At 43.6% G+C, this 15,961-nt stretch overlaps 1 protein-coding gene and 2 long non-coding RNA genes across 3 annotated transcripts; 2 read left to right on the forward strand and 1 right to left on the reverse strand.

Annotated features, from left to right (window-relative positions):
• Window positions 1-188: 188 nt before the first annotated feature.
• Window positions 189-13,317, forward strand: LOC112077642 (stathmin-4-like). Its single transcript, XM_024144129.2, has 5 exons — window positions 189-388; window positions 1,082-1,273; window positions 10,036-10,287; window positions 10,554-10,745; window positions 11,600-13,317. Exons 1-5 carry the CDS (start codon window positions 317-319, stop codon window positions 11,657-11,659), a joined length of 768 nt encoding a protein of 255 aa, XP_023999897.2. The 5' UTR covers window positions 189-316; the 3' UTR covers window positions 11,660-13,317.
• An 842-nt stretch (window positions 13,318-14,159) lies between these two features.
• On the forward strand, window positions 14,160-14,663 carry LOC139026441 (uncharacterized). The gene is made up of 2 exons (XR_011478225.1): window positions 14,160-14,520; window positions 14,565-14,663. It is a non-coding gene; the product is annotated as an uncharacterized lncRNA (long non-coding RNA).
• A 264-nt stretch (window positions 14,664-14,927) lies between these two features.
• Window positions 14,928-15,647, reverse strand: LOC139026440 (uncharacterized). The gene is made up of 2 exons (XR_011478224.1): window positions 15,138-15,647; window positions 14,928-14,985 (listed from the first exon to the last, which is right to left on the reverse strand). It is a non-coding gene; the product is annotated as an uncharacterized lncRNA (long non-coding RNA).
• Between the last annotated feature and the right edge of the window lie 314 nt (window positions 15,648-15,961).

The raw sequence follows: 15,961 nt of genomic DNA on the forward strand, positions 1-15,961 counted from the left end.
TTATTGTCAATCAGTGTTGCTTCCTAAGTGGACAGTTTGATTTCACAGAAGTGTGATTGACTTGGAGTTACATTGTGTTGTTTAAGTGTTCCCTTAATTTTTTTGAGCAGTGTATATAACTAGTTATCTAAACGATTGTGTTTTAAAGTGCTTACCTCCAGTCTCTCCTGTTCCATCCCCAGATGCGGTGGATCTGGGCTGGTGTGTGATAAAGGACGTGGAGGTGATAGAGTTGAACAAGCGTGCGTCGGGCCAGGCCTTCGAGGTCATCCTGAAGCCCCCGTCTTTCGATGGCATCCCAGAGCTCAACGCTACCATGCCCCAACGCAGGGAACTCTCCATGGAGGAGATCCAGAAGAAACTAGAGGCTGCAGAGGAGAGGAGGAAGGTGAGGAGGACAGGGAGGAGGAAAGGAGGAAGGTGAGGAGACAGGGAGGAGGAGAGGAGGAAGGTGAGGAGACAGGGAGGAGGAGAGGAGGAAGGTGAGGCGGACAGGAAGGAGGAGAGGAGGAAGGTGAGGCGGACAGGGAGGAGGAGAGGAGGAAGGAAAGATCGAGTACACACACACACACAAACCACATGTACACGAGTACACACACATGTACACACACACACAAACCATAGAGATAGATAGAGGACTCTAGTGCCCAAAGGCCTGTTTTAGTATGGAAATCGCCATTGAGGACTGTCACAATTTTTAAGTAGTCAACTGGGTGGGACTTCCTATGGGTTAAAGGAAGGATCACATAATTCCATCCAGGTCAACAGGAGGAATCAGCCAATGAATTATACTTGTGAACAAACATTCCATTACTCCAGGTGGCAGTAAATCGCAAACCTTGACTTTATACCTGTTCAAACAACACACTCTAGGGGGCAGTATGCACCCTTTCAGTTGGTTTACCAAATCATAGAAGTACTAGAAGAAAATTGACTTCAAAATGGAGATGGCCTCAACGGCGCTACCCATGCTCTCACAGACGCCATAATGGGACAGATATAATGTCCTCTAACTATCTCTATGGCACAAACACACCTGTCTGTATCCTGCTCCTGATACTCTCCTCACACCGTCCTCTAGTGCCAGGAGGCTGAGCTGCTGAAGCACCTGGCAGAGAAGAGAGAGCACGAGAGAGAGGTCATCCAGAAGGCCTTTGAGGAGAACAACAACTTCATCAAGAACTCCAAGGAGAAGCTGGAGCAGAAGATGGAGGCCAACAAGGAGAACAGAGAGGCTCTGCTGGCGGCCATGTTGGAACGACTGCAGGAGAAGGTGATGTTTAACTATCTTCTCTTTCTTTCTTTCTATTGAGTTTCTCTCTTTTTCTCTCTAAGTCACTGTTTCTGTCTATGTCTGTCTGTATCTCTCTCTCTCTCTCGCTCTCTCTCTCTCTCTCTCTCTCTCTCTCTCTCTCTATCTCTTTCCTTAGTCTCTCTCTTTAGTGTCTCACTTTAGTTTGTCTAATCAAACACTCACTCTTTAGTCCCCCTCTGTCTTCCTCTCACCAGTCTCTCTAAATGATTCTATAAAGGAAGGTAGATATATGACACGATGGCGCTGACAGACACGATCTCCCTCTCTNGGTAGATATATGACACGATGGCGCTGACAGACACGATCTCCCTCTCTCTTCCTCTCACCAGTCTCTCTAAATGATTCTATAAAGGAAGGTAGATACAGTATATGACACGATGGCGCTGACAGACATGGTCTCCCTGTTTTTAGCTCTGTGCCGACTTTGCAGTATTTGCTTTTATTAGTGTTATATTATTACATTATTTGCTCTGAACGTTTCTAGTATTTTTTCCTACAGTCCCCAAAAAACTTTTGGACATCAGCTGTCACTTACCAGACATTTTACCAGAAATTCGACTTCCCTGACCTGGATCCTTTGTTTGGACTTCCCGAGGCAGCCCCATTCATCCCGGGTGCTACAACAAAACGTTGATGCCGGAGGATAGGGAAGAGAGATGGGGTTCTAGTCAGGCGGCGAGCAAACCATCCACCGCTTCGGAGTATATTACTCGCTAACTTTCAGTCCTTGGACAATAATGTAGACAAGATCAGGCCGAGGATCTCCCCTATTTTACGGAATCATGGCTCTCCCCGGATATATTGTCCCCATCTATACAACCAGTGGGGTTCTCCGTACATCACACGGACAGGAAGAAAGAACTCTCCGGGAAAAACAAAGGTGGAGGGGTATGTCTCATCATTAACAACTCATGGTGTGATTGTGCTAACGTACAGAAACTCCTTTTGGTCTCCTGATCTGGAAATCCTCACCATCAAATATTGACCGCATTACCTCCCAATATAATTTTCTTTGGTTATTGTCACTGCGGTGTATATCCCCCCCCCCCAAACCGACACCGCGACGGCTCTCAAGAAACTACACTGGACTTTGTGCAAACTGGAAACTGCATATCCTGAGGCCGCATTTATTGTAGCTGGAGACTTTAATAAAGGAAATCTGAGGAGAACGCTCCCAAAATTCTACCAACACATCTCCTGTGCTACACGCGAATAGAACACGCTTGACCATTGCTCCTCTCCCTTCCGGGACAGCTACAAGGCCTTCCCCAAACCCCACTTTGACAAATCAGATCATGCCTCCATCCTGCTCCTCCACGCCTTTAGGCAGAAACTTAAACAGGAAGCTCCCGTGGTAAGGACTGTTCAACATTTGTCTGACCAATCGGAATCCATGCTTCAGGATTGCTTTGATCAAGCGGACTGAAAAATGATCCAGGTCACCTCTAGGAATAGTATCGACGTATACACTGACTCGGTGACTGGGTTCATCAGGAAGTGCATAGAGGATGTTGTTTCTACTGTGATGATTAGAATTTATCCAAACCAAACACTGGATAGATGGCAGCATTTGTGCAAAACTGAAAGCGCAAACAACGGCATTTAACCACGGAAAGGTGACTGGGAATATGGACAAACAGGCCAGCTATGACCTCTCTAAGGCAATCAAAGAGGCAAAATGACACTACAAGTTGCAATTCAATGGCAGGGACTCCAGAAAATCATGGATTATAAAAAGAAAGCCACATCGCGGACACCGACGCCTCACTCCCGGACAAGATAAACACCTTCTTCGCCCGCTCCGAGGAAAACAACACAGAGCCGCCGACGTGGGTCCCGCCACTCACGAGGATTGTGTGCTCCCAATCTCCTTGTCCAGCGTAAGACATTCAAGCTTGTTAACCCCTTGCAAGGCTACTGGTCCAGACAGCATCCCAAGCCGCATCCTCAGAGCATGTGCAGAACAGCTGGCTGGAGTGTTTACGGACATTTTTTGTTGTTGAAAACTCTGTTTATTAAGTTTTACACACATAAGATAACACAAAACAATATATATAATATACTCAACTAGAATATAAAAGAATAGCTATAAAGATACCGTACTTTAGACAAGTTAAACAGACCGGGCAGAAGGCTACAAAGGTTAAAGGGCAATCTGTAGTACAGGGACAGAGCGGACACCTCACCATTATTCCTGTAAACAGACAAGGGATAGGGGTGGAGAAATGCAACCACTCACACTCACAGACAGTCATGGCCACAGACCGACCATCCACTGGAATAAAAATAAAGCTCACATTTTAGTCTCTGACAAAGCAAGATGAACAAGGCATCCGCAAGTCACATTCAATAAGAATCAATAGGCACATCATCAACCTTAATGMCCCCCCCCCCCCCCCCAAAAAAAACACAAAGAAATGCTCATCCAGCCCTTAAGTCACAGGGGAGTCAAATACAGACTTATTTTTGTTTTAATAGGAATGCCATCAGAGGATGGACTGTTTAAAGTAAGACCGGAATGGAGCCCAAGCCTCATAAAACAGTTTGGGGTTCCCACGTGTATTGAATTACATTTTTTCTAGTTTCAGAGAGCACAACACATGTCCCACCCAATATTTATAAGATGGAGGAGCTCTCTTCCAGCTCTGCAGTATTTGCCGTCTAGCTAAAAGAGTTGTATAAGCAACAGTGTCCGACTGAATTCTTGACTGCTGGGCACCTATGGGCAGTACTCCAAAAAGGGCTGTAAGGGGAGACTGATCTATAACAGTGTCATATATATCAGAGAAACATTGAAATATTAATTCCCAGAAACCTGACAGTTTACGACAGCCCCAGAACATATGCAACAGTGTGGCTGGTTCCGTTTAACATCTGACACAGGTTGGATCAAAATCAGAGAATATTCTTCCAAGTTTGGCCCCGGACCAGTGGATACGGGGAACCACCTTGAATTGAATGAGGCTGTGTCTAGTGCTAAAGAGGACGAATGCACCCTGTGCAGCACAGATTCCCAGGTGTCTTCACCAAGTTCCTCCCCCAAATCCTTTTCCCATCGAGTCTTTAAAGGCACCAAAGAAGGGTTCTGTAAGTCATTAATGATTGCATATACATCTGAAATTGCACCTATAGGAAGCTTGTTTAGCTCAAAGATGCTCTCTATAGCTGTATTTGAAGGCCTATGGGGAAATGCAGGTGTGTTAGCTCTGACAAAGTTCCTAGTCTGGAGATAGCAGAAGAAGTGGGATTTTGGGGAGGTTGAACTTTCCATGTAGTTGAGCAAAGGAGGCAAATGTATCATCAAAGAATAATTGGGCTAGTGAGGAGAGGCCCAGTGAGTGCCACTTGCCAAAAGCCCCATAATTTAAAGAGGAAGGAAATAAAATGTTCTGATTGATTGGGCCTGATAGAGAAAAGCCTCGAGGCTAAAGGCTAAACGGAACTGATTCCAAATTTTAAGAGACTGCTTTACAATTCGGTTGACACACTTTTTGCCTAGGGACACTGGGAGAGACGAGCACAACACAGAAGAAGTGCAGCAAGTTTACACGATTCAGACTCCATCTGGACCCACAGTGGTTTTGGGCCAGTAGGATTAGTCTGCAGCCAGTACAAAAGGGTTCTGAAATTTGCAGCCCAATAGTATGTCTGAAAATTTGGAAGAGCTAAACCACCCAATGCCTTAGGCTTCTGTAAATGTTTTCTACCAATCCGTGGTACCTTGCCATCCCAAATAAAATACATGAATGTTTGATCCAGTGAATGAAAAAAAGATTTTGGAATAAAAATGGGTAAACATTGAAATAAATATAAAAAGTTGGGCAACACATTCATTTGAATGACATTAATCCTTCCAATAAGATAAAGAGGTACAGACTTCTAAAAAGTAAGAGATTGTTTCAAACTGTATGCTGGAGCAACAATGTTTTCCTTAAACAAATTTGAATATTTCCTTGTCGCTTTAACACCCTAGTAGGTGAATTGATCCCGGACAATCCTAAACTGAAAGCTTGTAAAAGAACACTTTAAAGCAGCCTTATTTACAGGAAAAAGCTCACTCTTGCCTAGATTCAGCTTTTACCCTGAGATTGATCCAAACTTTTTAAGAATAGATAAGGCATGTGGTAATGAGGTATCAGGGTTGGAGATAAACAAAAGGAGGTCGTCAGCATATAGCGAGACTTTCTGCTCTAAGCCCGTCCTGATTATACCTTGAATGGCATCATTAGAGTGCAGTGTGACGGTGAGAGGCTAAATTGCCAAAGCAAACAACAAGGGGGAGAGTGGACAACCCTGTCTGGATCCGCGGTGGAAGGGAAAATAGTCAGAGGACAAGTTGTTAGTCCGTACCGTACCATGGGAGAAAAATAAAGAATCTTTATTCACGCAATGAATTTGGGGCCAAAGCCAAATCTATAAATGGCAGCTGTTAGGTATTCCCACTCAACGTGGTTAAAAGCTTTTTCCGCAATGCCTATTTCTCATAAAGCCAGTCTGGACCGAGTGTATTACTTGGTGTAGTGAGCGTTCCATACGGATGGCTAAGAGCTTGGCTAGGATTTTGTAATCACAGTTTTAAAAGCGAGATTGGGCGATAGGATCCACATTCCAGGGGGTCTTTGTTTTTCTTTAATAGTAATGAAATTGAAGCCTGATAAAGACTAGGCGGTAGCTTTGAGGTATTAACCTCTAACGAGCCTCTACCCCGGGTCCGGGATCACCCCCCACCCCCCCACACACTGATTAGCATAGCTAGCATAGCTTCACAAGTAGATAGTAGCATCTAAATATCATTAAATCACAAGTCCAAGACACCAGATTTGAAAGATACAGATCTTGTGATAAAGCCACCATTTCAAGATTTTAAAATGTTTTACAGGAAGGACAAAATTGTAAATCTATTAGCTAAACACGTTAGCAAAATACACCACTTTTAACTCCATCAGTTTCTTACTACTTCAGGTGCTATCACCAATTCGGCTAAACTAAGATATTGATAGCCACTAACCAAGAAAAAACCTCTTCAGATGACAGTCTGATAACATATTTATGGTATAGGATAGGTTTGTTAGAAAAAAGTGCATATTTCAGGTAGAAATCACAGTTTACAATTGCACCGACCATCACAAGACGACTAGAATTACTATAGGAGCAACGTTTATGACCAATTTACTCTTAATAAACATTTATAAGAATAGACAAAGCATAGCAATGGAAAGACCCAGATCTTGTGATTCCAGACAATATTTCAGATTTTCTAAGCGTTTTACAGCGAAACACAATAAATCGATAGTTAGCATACCACTGTGAAAACGTTACCAGAGCATCGATTCCAGCCAAAGAGCGCTATAACGTAATCACCGCCAAAATATATGTAATTTTTTCACTAACCTTCTCAGAATTCTCCGATGACACTCCTGTAACATCATTTACAACATACATATACAGTTTGTTCGAAAATGTGCATATTTAGCCATACAAAACCGTGGTTCCACAATGAAAATATAGGAAATCAGCCTCAAATATCTGACGTCATCTTTCAGAGTGATCTAGTTTAATTGAAAGCTATCATATACTTGACTAAAAAATACAGGTTGACAGGAATCGAAAGACAATTAGTTCTTAATGCAATCGCTGATTTACTTTTTTAAATTATCCTTACTTTTCATACAGGTTGCGCCAAGCGAAGCTATAGCAAACAAGATGGCGACATAAACGTTTAACATTATCGACAGAAACACGATTTATCATCATAAATTGTTCTTACCTGTGAAGTGTTCTTCATCAGAATCTTGGGCAAAGAATCCTTTCTTGGTCGAATCTTCTTTTGGTCGATAGATGTCCTCTGTCCTTCGAATATCACTAACGATCGAACGGACCCCGAAACGTGTCCAAAGTTTCAGAGTGCACGACAAAGAAATTCCTCAAAATCGCACTAAACGGATATAAATTGCTATAAAACGGTTCAAATTAACTACATTATGATGTTTTTAACAACTATAACGACTAAAAACATGACCGGAGAAATATCACTCTCTAAACAACGATTTGGAAGGAGGCAGGTCTGATGTCCATTTTGCGCATGACGCATGCAGGAAGAGAGCGGTACTTCTACGTTTTCGTGTTTTATAGTGGCTCTGATTGCGCAATCGAATCCATTCAAAACGTGATGACGTACTGACACCCAGAGGAAGACGTAGGCAGTGTCGGTTTCTCTATAGCATCTACTGGCACCTTAAAACCGATCCCAGATCAGGGGTAAAAATTTCTGAAATCTGACTCCCTGTCAGGAAAAGTGATGTAGAAGTAGTTCTGTACCACTCAGAGACAAAATTCCAACTGCTATAGAAACTAGAAAGTGTTTTCTATCCAATAATAACAATAATATGCATATTGTACGATCAAGAATTGAGCACGAGGCAGTTTAATTTGGAGACCAAAAAATGCTAATGCGGAACAGCACCCCCTATAGTTGCAAGAAGTTAAGGCACTCTACAAATAGTCGAGACAATAATGGGCAAAGCAGACTGGAAAAAGTCCTGTAAAATTTGTTTGGAAAGCCGTCCGGACCCGGTGATTTACCACTTTTCATTGCGGACACTGCTGTTGCAATCTCCTCAGGTGTACATTCTTCTTCTAAACAGTCATGGGAGTCTGTATCAATTGAAGGCATATTCAGGCCATTAAAGAATCAATCAATCAGCAAAGGGTCTTGAGGGGATTCAGAGGTGTATAGCACGAAGTAAAATTGTTTGAATTGATCATTGATCTCTTTATGTATAACTATGGTAGCACCAGACAGGGTCCTTGTTTGTGGAATTAAACGTGAGGCATCTGATGTGCAAGGAGTTTATTGGCCTTGTCACCTTGTTCATACACTCTGTATCGAGCTCGTAAGAGTAACTGTTCAGCTTGCCTGGTAGAGAGCTCATCAAATTCAGATTGGAGTAGTTGGCGATCTTTATATAGATCAGAGGAAGGATCTGTAGCATACTTCTCATCTAATATGGCTATGGCTTCGCTCAGGTCCCGAAGTCGCTGAGAGCGAGCTTTGTTTTTGTTGGCTGTATAAGAAATAATTTGGCCACGTAGGTATGCTTTGAGAGACTCCCATATGGTAGAGCAGGACATACCTGGCGTTGAATTAGTTTCTAGGAATAAGGTGATTTCAGAATAAATTAAATTGACAAACTCCTTATCTGAGAGTAAAATGGGGTTAAGACGCCATTGATAACACATAGGAGGTCGCTGGGGAAACTCTAGTTCAAGCACTAATGGTGAATGGTCAGAAATAACAATACTCTCATAAGTACACCTCCGAAGGTTAGACAGAAGTTTTTTGTCCAAAAACAAGTAATCAATGCGGGAGTATGTTTGATGAACATGAGAAAAAAAGGAATACTGTCTATCTGTAGGGTGTAGGAAACGCCAGGCCTCACTTATACTGTAGCATATATCTGAAGAAAAGATTGAATAAGTAGGGCACATTCAAATGGGCCTGTAGTTCTTCGTGAGGACTTGCCAAGAACTGGGGACATTGTACAGTTGAAATCCCCCCCCTAAAATCTAAATTGGGAATAGTATATTATAACTAAACATAGTTGTACCACAGGTGGGCTACTTACTTACTATCCACAGTTCGCAAGCAACAGTTGCTGATCAGTTGCTGATCTATGATCAAGTTCAAGACTTCTTGATGTGGCGTTGAATGTGAGCCATAGCCGGGAATCGCTGTCCATACTTCCCACCTGGATGGTCCCGTAGTAGTCGTTTGGCCTGCCCGAAAGCTGTACGCTGCCTGGACACAGTAGAGGGAGTAGTCCTGGTAGATAGAGAAGCTCTGTCCTTGAAAGCTCAAAGTTGTATTGCGGGCTTGTCGGAGAATCTCCATCTGCTCATGGAAAAAGTGCGCTCGAAGAATGATGTCACGGGTCCTCTCACCATCCTGGGGCTTTGGGGCGCAGTGACCGGTGAGCACGATCAATCAGGGGCTTCTCATCCATGGCAAGAACATCCTTCAGCAGCTCAGAAACAAAATCCGTAGCGCGAGGCATTTCCGCTGACTCTGGGACCGATATATACCGTCGGACTGCCAGATGATGAAGCGTGATTCATCACTCCAGAGAACGCGTTTCCACTGCTCCAGAGTCCAATGGCGGTGAGCTTTACACCACTCCAGCCAACGCTTGTCATTGCGCATGGTGATCTTAGGCTTGTGTGCGGCTGCTTTGCCATGGAAACCCATTTCATGAAGCTCCCGACGAACAGTTATTGTGCTGACGTTGCTTCCAGAGGCAGTTTGGAACTCGGAAGTGAGTGTTGCAACCGAGGACAGATGGTTTTTACGCGCAGCGTCCCYTTCTGTGAGCATGTGCGGCCTACCACTTCGCGGCTGAGCCGTTGTTGCTCCTAGACGTTTCCACTTCACAATGACAGCACTACCGTTGACCGGTGCAGCTCTATTAGGGCAAAAATTGGATGAACTGACTTGTTGGAATGGTGGCATTCTATGACGGTGCCACGTAGAAAGTCACTGAGCTCTTCACCTGTTACCAACGGGTGTGGCTGAAATGGCCGAATCCACTCATTTGAAGTGGTGTCTAGATACTTTTGTTTATATTAGGATTTTTTTGTTTTATGCAGTTTTTACGTCTGGATTTTATTCATGCCAGTAGATTCCTGAATGTAAATATTGCTGTTGTTATTTTCCTGTGTGGCAGGACAAACATGCAGAAGAGGTGAGGAAAAAGGTACTAGCTTTGGCAGATGCGGTGGATCTGGGCTGGTGTGTGATAAAGGACGTGGAGGTGATAGAGTTGAACAAGCGTGCGTCGGGCCAGGCCTTCGAGGTCATCCTGAAGCCCCCGTTGTTCGATGGCTTCCCAGACCTCAACGTTACCATGTCCCAACGCAGGGAACTCTCCATGGAGGAGATCCAGAAGAAACTAGAGGCTGCAGAGGAGAGGAGGAAGGTGAGGCGGACAGGGAGGAGGAGACGAGAGACAAACACACACATAAACGCATACACACACACACATTCACAAGCATACCAGTATACACACACACGCTCACTTTCACAAAAAATACGGAACGCACACACATACACAGACACACAGACACAGACACACACACACACACACACAATCATGCATATACAGTATGTGTGCACAAACACACTCACCATAATCCATGTCTGTCTGTATCCTGCTCCTGATACTCTCCTCACACCGCCCTCTAGTGCCAGGAGGCTGAGCTGCTGAAGCACCTGGCAGAGAAGAGAGAGCACGAGAGAGAGGTCATCCAGAAGGCCTTTGAGGACAACAACAACTTCATCAAGAACGTCAAGGAGAAGCTGGAGCAGAAGATGGAGGCCAACAAGGAGAACAGAGAGGCTCTGCTGGCGGCCATGTTGGAACGACTGCAYGAGAAGGTAATGTTTAGCTGTGATCTCTCTCTTTCTCTATACTCTCTCTTCAGTCTGTGAGTCTCTCTCTCTCTCTCTTTCTCTCAGGAGAAGGGAACGTTTTGCTAATATCTGGCTCTCATTTCATTCTCTAGACTTTCTCTCTCTGTCTTTCTCTCTAGTCACTCATTCTCTCTGTGTCTGTCTGTCCCTCTCTCTCTCAACTACATACATTTTCAAACTTCTACAGTCTTGATGAATAATACATGGAGTTATATTTGTATTTCTCCCTTGTCTTAAGTTTTTGGTCTGATCACTCCCTTGTTGAGCACCTCCCTTGTTGAGTACCTCCCTTGTTGAGCACCTCCCTTGTTGAGCACCTCCCTTGTTGAGCACCGCCCTTGTTGAGTACCTCCCTTGTTGAGCACCGCCCTTGTTGAGTACCTCCCTTGTTGAGCACCGCCCTTGTTGAGTACCTCCCTTGTTGAGCACATCCCTTGTTGAGCACCTCCCTTGTTGTGTACCTCCCTTGTTGATTACCTCCCTTGTTGAGCACCTCCCTTGTTGAGTACCTCCCTTGTTGAGTACCTCCCTTGTTGAGCACCTCCCTTGTTGAGTACCTCCCTTGTTGAGCACCGCCCTTGTTGAGTACCTCCCTTGTTGAGCACCTCCCTTGTTGAGTACCTCCCTTGTTGAGCACCTCCCTTGTTGAGCACCTCCCTTGTTGTGTACCTCCCTTGTTGATTACCTCCCTTGTTGAGCACCTCCCTTGTTGAGTACCTCCCTTGTTGAGTAATATCTGCATGAATGTTTACATCTGGATCATTAGTGCTAATAGATTCCTGAATGTAAATATTGTTGTTGTTTTTGTTGTTTTTCAGGACGAACACGCATTAGAGGTGAGGAAGAAAAAAGAACTGAAGGAGGAGGCCTGCCGTTAGACGAGCGGAAAGATAGAGGGAGAGAGAACGGAGGAGTGGTTTTGTGTCATAAAAAAAACAAGAGATCAAGACAATGAGGGGGAAAAAAGGAAAACCAAAAGCTGCCCCATCYGAGCGATGAAGACAGGAGTTGATATACAGCACCAGTCAAAAGTTTGGACACAACTACTCATTCAAGTTTTTTTTTTTCTTTCTACATTGTAGAATAATAGAAGACATCAAAACTATYAAATAACACATATGGAATTATGTAGTAACCAACAAAGTGTTAAACAAATCAAAATATATTTGAGATTTGAGATCCTTCAAAGTATCCACCCTTTGCTTTGATGACAGCTTTGCACACTCTTGGCATTCTCTCAACCAGCTTCATGAGGAATGCTTTTCCAACAGTCTTGAAGGAGTTCCACATATGCTGAGGACTTGTTGGCTGCTTTTCCTTCACTCTGTGGTCCAACTCATCCCGAACCATCTCAATTGGGTTGAGGTTGGGTGATTGTGGAGGCCAGGTCATCTGATGCAGCATTCCATCACTCTCTTTGGTCAAATAGCACTTACACAGCCTGGAGGTGTGTTGGGTCATTGTCCTGTTGAAAAACAAATTATTGTCCCTGTAAGCGCAAACCAGATGGGATGGCGTATTGCTGCAGAATGCTGTGGTAGCCATGCTGGTTAAGTGTGCCTAAATTATTCACAGTGTCACCAGCGAAGCACCCCCACACCATCACACCTCCTCCTCCATGCTTCAGGGTGGGAACCACACATGCAGAAATCATCCGTTCACCTACTCTGCGTCTCACAAAGACACGGTGGTTGGAACCAAAAATCTCAAATTTGAACTCATCAAACCAAAGGACAGACACCGGTCTAATGTCCATTGCTCATGTTTCTTGGCCCAACCAAGTCTCTTCTTATTATTGGTGTCCTTTAGTAGTGGTTTCTATGCAGCAATTCAACCATGAAGGCCTGATTCACACAGTCTCCTCTGAACAGTTGATGTTGAGATGTGTCTGTTACTTGAACTCTGTGAAGCATTTATTTGGGCTGCAATCTGAGGTGCAGTTAACTTTAATGAATTTATAATCTGCAGCAGAGGTAACTCTGGGTCTTCCTTTCCTGTGATGGTCCTCATGAGAGCCAGTTTCATCATAGCGCTTGATGGTTTTTGCGAATGCACTGGAAATCTATTCCAGGTGACTACATCATGAAGCTGGTTGAGAGAATGCCAAGAGTGTGCAAAGCTGTCATCAAGGCAAAGGATGGATACTTTGAAGAATCTCAATTATAAAATATATTTTGATTTGTTTAACACTTTTTTGGTTACTACAATGTAGAAAACAGTAAAAATAAAGAAAAACACTTGAATGAGTAGGTGTGTCCAAACTTTCGACTGGTATTGTATGCGTCAACGATTTGGAACAAGCGCACAAACTAAACAGTTTCTACTGGGGGATTTGACTACATACAACAAAAACATTGCGATGAAGTGATGAAATACAAGAGAAAATGAGAAGCGAATGCAATGCTTGTCTGGCTGGCAGATCAAGGTGCACACGAGWGAGGAAGTGGTCTGGTAGTGTGAGGGGGAGTGATGTAAATTATTATGTTAGAATGGGTACGGTGCCTTAGTTAACTGCAGAGCAGTTACTGTCAAACAAGTTACGCAGGCTACAACGCAACACCCTTAGAGCCCATTTTCCCATAGTTTACACGCCTCACATCTACGCTCATACACAATCTCTCTGTATCTCACAAGCTCTTACACATAAGAGTTATTTATACCGTGAAACATTTTCCCCTATGGCTTTAACAGAATGCTGTAAACAGTTTATGCACGTCTTCCACTCATGCGCTATTTTTGAATTTACCAGGGAACGCTATAAATGATGAATCATTTGTGAATGACAGATAAGAGATTGGGTTGTGTCATTGGAAAAAGCTCTCAAGTTAACTTGATCCACTTTAGTTTATTAACCGACTTCATACATATAGCTACAGACTTAGAGCATAAAATGGACTCTGGTTTAATGGACATATGATCATCGCTTTCTTTTTTTAACCACGACTCAAAAAAAAAAATCACTCCGATAACAAAAGAACATAGAGCAGAACACATCTTGGACGTTAGGGAGGGTGAGGAACGCGTTCCGATTGGTTCGTTGATTGATTGACAGGATGGTAAACTGCTTGAGCTGTCAGACCAGCCCATCCAATGTGTACGCTTTGCTTTGGCATGTCAGCCCATCCAATGGGTACGCTTTGCTTTGGCATGTCACTGTACTTACTTGTTAACTGTGATTGTCTGTTGTTTTTTTGATGATAGAATAAGAGAGAGAACGAAAGAATGAGAGAAGAGATTGATGTTAGCTGGAGCCACTCTGGGTACATCCTAAATGATTGGGGTTGATGTTAGCTGGTGCCACTCTGGGTACATCCTAAATGATTGGGGTTGATGTTAGCTGGTGCCACTCTGGGTACATCTAAATCGATTGGGGTTGGATGTTAGCTGGTGCACTCTGGGTACATCCTAAATGATTGGGGTTGATGTTAGCTGGAGCCACTCTGGGTACATCCTAAATGATTGGGGTTGATGTTAGCTGGTGCCACTCTGGGTACACTCTAAATGATTGGGGTTGATGTTAGCTGGTGCCACTCTGGGTACATCCTAAATGATTGGGGTTGATGTTAGCTGGAGCCACTCTGGGTACGTCCTAAATGATTGGGGTTGATGTTAGCTGGTGCCACTCTGGGTACATCCTAAATGATTGGGGTTGATGTAAGCTGGTGCCACTCTGGGTACATCCTAAATGATTGGGGTTGATGTTAGCTGGAGCCACTCTGGGTACGTCCTAAATTATTGGGTTGATGTTAGCTGGTGCCACTCTGGGTACGTCCTAAATGAGAGAAGAGATTGGGGTTGATGTTAGCTGGTGCCACTCTGGGTACATCCTAAATGAGAGGAAGAGATTGGGGTTGATGTTAGCTGGTGCCACTCTGGGTACGTCCTAAATGATTGGGGTTGATGTTAGCTGGTGCCACTCTGGGTAACATCCTAAATGATTGGGGTTGATGTTAGCTGGAGCCACTCTGGGTACGTCCTAAATGATTGGGGTTGATGTTAGCTGGTGCCACTCTGGGTACATCCTAATGATTGGGGTTGATGTTAGCTGGTGCCACTCTGGGTACATCCAAAATGATTGGGGTTGATGTTAGCTGGAGCCACTCTGGGTACGTCCTAAATTATTGGGGTTGATGTTAGCTGGTGCCACTCTGGGTACGTCCTAAATGAGAGGAAGAGATTGGGGTTGATGTTAGCTGGTGCCACTCTGGGTACGTCCTATGAGAGGAAGAGATTGGGTTGATGTTAGCTGGTGCCACTCTGGGTACATCCTAAATGAGAGGAAGAGTTAAGGTTGATGTTAGCTGGTGCCACTCTGGGTACGTCCTAATGATTGGGGTTGATGTTAGCTGGTGCCACTCTGGTACGTCCTAAATGATTGGGGTTGATGTTAGCTGGAGCCACTCTGGGTACATCCTAAATGACTCCTTATTCCAAAATAGGCTTCATTTACACAGGCAGCCCAATTCTATATTTGTTTCACTTAATTTGTCTTTTGACCAATCACATCAGATGTTTTCACATCAGATCTTTTTCAGTCTGATTGGTCAAACGCAGCCAGGAATAGGCAATAGGGAATAGGGTGCTATTTAGGACGCACCTCTGTCTTCATTGTGGCGTAGTGTGAAATGTTTGCACTGTATTGTTGGGGAATGTGGGGTTTTTACTTGCGGTGTGTGTATTTGTTATGTTCTAATCTACTCTTTGGCATGGTCAGTAAAACGCTTCTCTTGACTGAACTCGTTTTGTCTTTTGTTTTTTTGAAACATATAGAAATCTTTCATTTTGGTCTTTTAGCAGATGCTTTTATCCAGAGCGACTTAGTCAGAAAAAAACATAATAACAATTGTATGACAAAAATAACAGACGTGAAAATATCTGTCATAATTTTTTTTTTTTACAGAATAACGTGGTAAGATGCTTTACAATTATTTCATAGCTACACATTCTACTGTAAACTAGGGTAAACGTATTTCTACTGTAAACTAGGGTAAACACATTCTACTGTAAACTAGGGTAAACACATTCTACTGTAAACTAGGGTAACACATTCTACTGTAACTAGGGCATTCACGTTCTACTGTAAACTAGGGTAAACACATTCTACTGTAAACTAGGGTAACGTATTCTACTGTAAACTAGGGTAAAACATTCTCTGTAAACTAGGGTAACACATTCTACTG

Source organism: Salvelinus sp. IW2-2015, unplaced genomic scaffold (assembly GCF_002910315.2).
Source record: "Salvelinus sp. IW2-2015 unplaced genomic scaffold, ASM291031v2 Un_scaffold4785, whole genome shotgun sequence".
Taxonomy (NCBI): domain Eukaryota; kingdom Metazoa; phylum Chordata; class Actinopteri; order Salmoniformes; family Salmonidae; genus Salvelinus; species Salvelinus sp. IW2-2015.